Source organism: Juglans regia, chromosome 15, assembly GCF_001411555.2.
Source record: "Juglans regia cultivar Chandler chromosome 15, Walnut 2.0, whole genome shotgun sequence".
In the NCBI taxonomy this organism is placed as follows: Eukaryota; Viridiplantae; Streptophyta; class Magnoliopsida; order Fagales; family Juglandaceae; genus Juglans; species Juglans regia.
In genome coordinates, this window is record NC_049915.1 from 5,239,500 (window position 1) to 5,247,728 (window position 8,229).

Sequence of the window (8,229 nt, forward strand, 5' to 3'; positions counted from 1 at the left end):
ATCATCTTTCTTTTATATATACTGACCCTATATTAGATGCGAATGTGATCAATATGTTAAAAGTTTTGAATTTTAATGAGAAAATTACGTAGATGAAGCATTTCTTTAAGGAAAGAAACTGGCCGGGCTGAATGAGCCATGTGGGCGGCATCATGCATGATGTACTCACTCGATGATCTCCTAAAAACACATAACACATGATTTTCTTGAAAAGTCAGAAAAACGTTATGTTCTCCTGCAGGGGCGGAACTAGGATTTGGCACGTAACTGATATTTAAAATAGTAAAGTGTGTCACCAATATTTAACATTAATCATATAAGGTTGTTATCCAAGGAAAAATTAAATTATTAAAGTCATCTATCTAAATCTCTCACTTGAGCTCTATCGGACTCAAGTGAACGATAAAAATTAAGATAGAAATAGTCATGTAAGATTTTTTGAAGCAAATGATAAAAATTAAATAAACAAATATAAATTTTTTTGTTGAATCTAAGATTGAATATTGTGAAGTCTCTACAATATAGATAGAAATAGTTATGTGAGATTTGTTGCATTCACTCCTAATTGTTAACTCGACAGTAATATATATGTACTTACTAACAAAACTAATACAAACAAGCTAGCTAGTGGAAGACTTGAAAGGAAATTAAATATAAATAAATAAGAAAAATGAGGTTGTAAATTTACCAAATAGCTTATAAAAAGAGACCAATGCCTCTTATGAGATGTAAAAAAAAATGTGAGATTTTATTAATGATAAAAAAAGAGGTGTTAGTATGAAAAAATTATTAAAAAACTAAAAGAAACCTAGACAACTAAGTACTAAATGAGATTTTTGAAAATGTTTGGGAGAGGAGATTATCTTTATGTTAGGACATCTTTAAAAAAAAACCCTATATTAAAGCATGTTTTTGAGGGGGAAATCCCATCAACGTAGGTCTGTCCTGTTCTCATGGTTTTTCTTGAGAAAAATATATTTACAGTACTATTAGATCAGTGATCAGTGTGCACGAGTTATATAATTTTTTTAAAAATTTTGAGTATATATAACATTTATATAAAAAAATAATAATTTAATAATGAATATCCAAAATGATTGTAACGTGCTTGAGCATTCTACTAGTGTATCTAATATTACTTTTTTCTCGAATTAATATATAACTGAGATGGCAGCTTTCCATCTCGTGTAAAGCTAGCTACCTAGCCGTTGCATCACGGCAACGACGGATACTTGTTCTTTTGCTCAATCTTCGTATGTTCACGCGGCTGAAGCGATCCTCCATTTTTGGAACCATTAGAAAAAAAAATCAAGAAGTAAGACACGGCCAAAGTGGGTACCCGCGCGTGCGGTCGTCTCTTTCTTCTTGCCATCGTCGGAGACAAAGTCTCCCCAATAAATTCTTATATATATACATAATACATATCATCTTCTTCATTGCTTCTGAGTCATGGCGCCATACGAGAGACAATTCTGTGACCATTTTCTGCTGCTTAAGCCAGAAGAGGCGAGCTTCTATGATCTTGTTCGCTTTCTCCTTTTCTCCGACTACTCAGAAACATGTGGATTCCTCGACTTCACGGAATCTCTAGAGGCAGATTTTTGGCGCCGATGGTACATCTTCAACTCCCTTCTCGTGCAGAAACTACTCCTTCTCTATGGAAAACCTCTGGTTCTGATAGGGAATATGCTGGAGCTGTGGCTGAATCTTCTCTTAAGAAACGGAGGATTTCTCAAGCTGTTTTTTAAGTTCTTTACAGGTTTTAATTTTACATTATTCTTTTCCCATTTTTTATAGTTCTATGAATCGATCATTAATGGATTAAACAGTACTACTGATTTGCTAAATTCCTAATTTATGCAGGAGAGGTGGTGCTGCCTGATCCATCATCGGCAACGTTCACATCTGTGGTGGGATGTCTTGATGGAAGAGTGGAGTTAGACAAAAGCATTAGACAAGATGATCACATAAAATATAATGCTTCGCTTGCAATGATGGCTTCCAAATTGTCATACGAAAATGCAGAATTTGTTCATACCATAATCAGAGATCACTGGAACGTACGTATAATATTATATTAATATGAAAAAATATACATCTGTTTAAGTTAATTTCTCCTTATATGATGATGATTCTCTCTCTCTCTCTCTCTCTCTCTCTCTCCAATTTTTTCTCAGATGGAATACTTAGGGTTCTACAACTTCTGGAACGGTACGTACGAATCAACCTAGATCTCTCGTACAATTAATTCCTGAATTTGTTATAGAACTATGAGTTGATACAATTATATCCTTCAATCTCTATGAATCTAATGCATTTGATACATGATTTCACGCAAGTTATATATAAGCTATTGAATCCAATTAATAACAAGATATAGAATGATCATGAGCATGATAATCATATATATATCTGGGTTCCACACTTTCTATAAATTTCTGCTCCATATGAACCAGATCGGAGTTGAATTAATGGAGGGCTGCAACCCATTATTATATTATATATCCTGGTCTATCTCAATGATGACCCAATATTCTAGCTTATCATCATGTCTGATATTGATCATTCACATGCTCATGTTTTATACATACATACATATGTGTATATCTATATCTATCTATATATAGAGAGATATATCGCGGCATGTAATTAATGAGATATATATTCTCTTTGGATGATGCATGTGTACATGTGATATGCATAATCAATAATGCATTATTAATTCTACCCATAGAAATGTATATCTGGGTTAAGCAGTACTGTCAGATGAGATTATAATGTGGCAATTTGTAGTTAATTTGGGGTTTTGAAGTTAAAATTACTACAAGATAAGTCAGCTGATGTAATCAAGGGCTGATAATATTTAATTTGTCTAAAAGTTGGACTAATTTGTCTTTAACTAATAATGAGAGTAAAGAATGAAGGCATTAATTGATGATGACTAGGAAGAAATTTCAGTTGCAGAAGATGGGAAACATGTAAAAATTAACACAACTTGCACGTCTAACATGCCAACAACCGGAAGGATTCCTAGACGTGTCAAATTACAAGACAATTTGGACATTATTATTATTATTATTATTATTATTATTATGGTCTATCTCAATGATGACCCAATATTCTAGCTTATCATCATGTTGGATGATGTGTACGCATGTGATATGCATAATCAATAATGCATGATTCTACCCATAGAAATGTATATCTGGCTAAGCATGCAGTAAAATCAGATGAGATTATAATATGGCAATTTGAAGTTAATTTGGGGCTTTGAAGTTAAAATTACTACAAGATTAGTCAGCTGATGTAATCAAGGGCTGATAATATTTACTTTGTCTAAAAGTTGGACTAATTTGTCTTTAATTGATGATGACTGAGAAGAAATTTCAGTTGCAAAGGATGGGAAACATATTGTAGAAACACAACTTACACGTCTAACTTTCCAACAACCGAAAGGATTTCTACACTTGTCAAATTACAAGACAATTCGGACATCCTTCTTCATTTCAAAATCCTTAGAATAATCTTATGAGAAATGATATTCCGTTCCGGTGTAGTATTACATATACTATACCCTCTCATTCTGTTTCGCCCAAAATTTCGGTCCAGTTCGGTCTGTTTCGTCCATTTTGGTCAAATTCCAGCCATTTTTCAAGCCCTATTCCGTTCCGAACTGTTTTATTGGTAGTTTTGTAAATCTTATGCTTGGATGTTAGTTTTGTAAATTTAAATCTAGAAGATATTTAATTAATTCTAGAATATAAAAGGCATTTATATAATTTTAATTTTTTTTACATTATATATGTCCTCGCATTCTCACTTTAAATATCATTAATTTTAATAAATTCTCTATTCCTTTTTTTTTTTTTTTTTTTTTTGTGTCTCAACACAAGCTTATGATTTTTTCAACATATATTCATTTTATAAATCGTCAATTCTTCCTTATATATACACACATGCATGATACACACTTATATATACATGTATTTATTTTATTAGTTGTTAGTTTGTATGTACATATAAATATATATATATATATATATATATGTAGTTAATCCCGAAACAGAACACGGGAATGCAATGGTACCGAAAAATTCTATTCCAATACTTAAACCGTAATGATCACCAAAATGAAATTTAAAATATTGCAGTTGCACACCCCAGAACTGTATCTAGCATTACTCATTTTAAATTTTATACGAGCGCGCTTCATTTGAGTTGCGAAAAAGGTTATAAGTATACTATTACATAAATCCTTATTCATCTAATTTTAAATTGGATCTAAGAGTTCTCCCCATTTCTAAAAACAAAGAAATACTATTTTCTAAAATAATCAATGATGGTTCATTTCACCAATCTTGCACCATTAAGGAGTCCTTCGTTTTATTTATCCTATTCTTTTAAATTTCATTTAACGCTTTTCAGGTTTGATCATAATGACACTCAAAATTCTCATTACATGCTAAGAAAACATGAGAAGATTCTTTAAGGTTATGCAGTCAAGGAATCACTTGCCCTTTCTCCCTCGAAGTAAGTTTATGAGTTGCATGAGCCAATTGGTACAATTAGTTGGAAAAAAAGTTTTGGGAAATTAGAAAATACTTTGTACTAAGGGAATAGAAATCCTCTCCAATTATAGAGAGAATTAGATACATCATGTGAGCTTTACAACATTTAATTTTATTCATATATGATTTTTGGACAACATGGACCCCACCTAGGCATTTAATATTGTGTCTATTTCCTTATACAATGGACTCTCTAATTCGATCAAACAATTGAAAAAGATCTCAACTAGTATTATAAGTATGCTTTCTATTCCCTCCCCATGTGAAATGTAGGGCTCAAACTTGAAATTTTGTGCTTAAATTATGTGTTTTTGGACAATCAATTAACAACTATAACAACCTTATTGTCTAATTTAAACTGGAAAACATTAGTTTTGATGTAATCATACAATAGTATTTCTCTTCTTTTTGGGGAATTTAGAAAACATACAAGTCTAAAAATAAAATGGTTGACAGATTTTCAAGGACAACCTTCAACTCAAGCTATCATGTTCCAAGAAACAAAGAATAACCCTAACCTAATAGTGGTTGGGTTTAGGGGCACCGATCCATTTGATCCAATTGCAATTGGGATAGATGTGGACTTTTCATGGATTGAACTTAAAGGCGTGGGAAAGGCCCATAGTGGCTTTATGAAAGCTCTAGGCTTGCAGAAGGACAAAGGTTGGCCAAAAGAAATAGAGAAAGGAAGTGATCCCCAACAACAATTTGCTTACTATGAAGTAAGAAGCAAGCTAAGAGAAATATTGCAGAAGAACAAGAGAGCTAAATTCATATTAACAGGACATAGCTTGGGTGGGGCATTGGCAATTCTATTTGTGACCATTCTAGCCATGCATGAAGAGGCATGGTTATTAGATAAGTTGGAGGGAGTGTATACATTTGGGCAACCAAGGGTTGGCAACAAGCAATTTGGGGATTACATGAAGGAAAAGCTGAATGAGAATGATGTGAGGTATCTGAGATATGTTTACTGCAATGACGTGGTGCCTAGGGTCCCTTATGACGATGACTGTATATTCTTTGAGCACTTCTCTCCCGTCCTCTACTACAATGTGTACTACAACGGGAAGGTCAGTATTAGTACTCTCTCTCTTTCTTGATCATATATAACTCTTTGAAATAGTCACAATATCCTTTGCAACTAGTAACTGAAAAAATATTATATTCAAAATTACTATAGAATCAATTGTGCATCGTGTAGGTGCACAATTAATCATATATATAATATTTAACCATTTTTTTCAATTAAATAGTTGAGACTTTATCACATATCGTTTACTGAAATATGAAAAGTTAGTAAAAGTAAATGTGCTAATGTGATAACATCTTACACATTTAGTTTGAAAGTAATTAGGAATGTAATTAAAAAATAAGGTAGCATACTTAGGAATTCTAAGAGATCATTGTCTCTTTCACTCTCTTTCAAGCAAATAAAACAATAAAATTTTAGATGTAAAATAATAAAATTTTAGATGTGGAACAATTGCACTAACACATTGCATCCTTAATGTTTGAATCCAGGTTTTATGGGAGGAGCCAAATAAGAACTACTTCTCATTATTATGGGTAATACCTATGCAGCTAAATGCAGTTTTGGAGCTGATTAGAAGTTTCATAATCCCATATATCAGAGGGTCAGACTACAAAGAAAGTTGGTTGATGAAAATGTATAGAGTGTTTGGATTGATAATTCCCGGATTAGTAGCACATAGTTCTCAAGATTATATTAACATCACCCGATTGGGATCCTTACCTATAGACCTCCAAAACTCACTTGGTGCCACACGGCGGCTAGAGTTGAAGTGGAACACAGGGAAGACATCTGAAGCAAAGGAGATCAAACCCTAAGTGTATTCTGATGTCGTGGGCTAGGTGATGTCATGGGCCATTGAAGGGAAACAGACTTGCTATGGGCTTCCGTTTAGAGGAAAGGCGAAGTATACAGATTCATGGGAAGAGGCGTTGGGCTCATGTCGTGGGCCAGACTATGCTATCTTTATGTTGTTAGCTGAATTACTTTTGTAAGGGCCTGTGGCCCAGTTATGTAGGGACTTTACAGTAAATTGCTTGTTAGGGTATATTAGTGTCCTGAAGGGACTTGACCTATCATTTGGAATATTCTATTGTTCATTGCTCCTATGAATGTACTTTCCCTCGTAGAAAGTGTAGCTAATGTCATTGTGAGGAAATACCAGATTATTGTTACTATTCATCTCATAATCTATTACAATTTACTATAATCAATTACAAGTGGTATCACCGAGCCCAAGGTCCTGCAACTTTGCAAGCCATGGCAAAAGGCACCCATTTGAAAGATCCTCACGATAGTTTCACCTCCTTCAAGAAATCCAGTAAATCGCACAAAAGGACATTGAGTCACAATTTAGCACCATTGGCATTGAGCTCCTAGCAGTCCGCAGGCAAATGGACTCAATGATGCAACCGTTCTCTACGTTGGCATCAGATCTGCAAAAGGGAAATGCAAATAAGTCAAGCAGTAATAGCAACAATAGAGAAAATAGTGATCAACAGGTGGTACCTCATTCTGGCGACATCCAACCTAGATCTGTGAGGCTTGAGTTTCCTTTATTTGGTGGGGATGATCCAAATGGCTGGCTTTACAAGGTGAATCAGTTTTTTACATTCCACAATACATTACCACAGTATCGTTTGAGGTTGGTTTCTTTTCACATAACTGGGAAGGCTTTGGTATGGTTTCAAGACCTTGATGAATCAGGGGTGTTAAAGTGGTGGGATGAGTTTGTAAATGCCCTCCTCATATGTTTTGACCCTAGTAGTTATGACAATCCTATAGAGCAGCTCACTAGGCTCCGACAAGTAGGCACTGTGGAAGAATACAAATCTGCCTTTAGAGCTCTTTCTAATAGACTAAGGGGTTTGTCTGAGAATTACAAACTGAGTTGTTTTCTCAGTGGCTTACAAGATGATATATGTTTGACTATTAGAATGTTTAACCCTACCACTTTGATTACAACTTATGGACTTGCCAAAATTCAAGAGAAAAATCTAGCCCTCCATAAAAAGCCAAACACACGACCTGTTTATTCCCACTACACTAAACCAGCAACCATTAAATACCAGCTACCACAGAACCACTCCAACTCAAAACCAAACCAACCTTATAACAAAGCTATAGTACCAGTCTTGAAAATCAATCAAAACCAAATGAAAATAAGAAGAGACAAAGGTTTGTGTTATCATTGTGATTCTAAATGGCACCTTGGAAATTGATGTAATAGCCCTAAACTGTATTTGATTAAGAAGTGGAAGAGCACAGTGACAAGTTGTTGGAGGATACTGGCCAAGGTGCTGACCAGGAGGAGAAAAGGGGCCTGTGCAATGTAGAAAAGGCCCCAGAAATCTCCCTACATGCTCTTATTGGGTCAGTGGGCCCTAAGACTATGAGGGTAAAAGGAAAAATTGGCAATCAATGGGTTGTTATACTTATTGATTCAAGAAGTACCCACTACTTCCTGGATCCAGCTGTAATGTCTCAGGTTCCTCTCATTGTGATGGAGGATGACAAGGTTTGAGTTAAAGTTGCAAATGGGGAGTTAGTAGACAGTGAGGGTAAAGTGAAGGGAGTGTATGTTGGCATTCAAGGGGCAGTATTTGTAATGGATATGTATGTCGTAGT

At 34.5% G+C, this 8,229-nt stretch overlaps 1 protein-coding gene across 1 annotated transcript; it reads left to right on the forward strand.

Moving 5' to 3' along the window:
• The first annotated feature begins 1,348 nt into the window (after positions 1 to 1,348).
• Positions 1,349 to 6,815, forward strand: LOC109018742 (triacylglycerol lipase OBL1-like). Its single transcript, XM_019000922.2, has 5 exons — positions 1,349 to 1,759; positions 1,864 to 2,060; positions 2,178 to 2,211; positions 5,025 to 5,641; positions 6,093 to 6,815. The coding sequence occupies exons 1-5, from the start codon at positions 1,450 to 1,452 to the stop codon at positions 6,417 to 6,419; spliced, it is 1,485 nt and encodes a 494-aa protein (XP_018856467.1). The 5' UTR covers positions 1,349 to 1,449; the 3' UTR covers positions 6,420 to 6,815.
• The last annotated feature ends 1,414 nt before the right edge of the window (positions 6,816 to 8,229 follow it).

Excerpts from the sequence above, each read along its gene's own strand:
- LOC109018742 (XM_019000922.2), top strand. The coding sequence starts at position 1,450 with ATGGCGCCATACGAGAGACAATTCTGTGACCATTTTCTGCTGCTTAAG. Across the intron at positions 1,760-1,863 it reads GTTTTTTAAGTTCTTTACAG|GAGAGGTGGTGCTGCCTGAT; the intron begins GTTTTAATTTTA and ends TAATTTATGCAG. Across the intron at positions 2,061-2,177 it reads TAATCAGAGATCACTGGAAC|ATGGAATACTTAGGGTTCTA; the intron begins GTACGTATAATA and ends ATTTTTTCTCAG.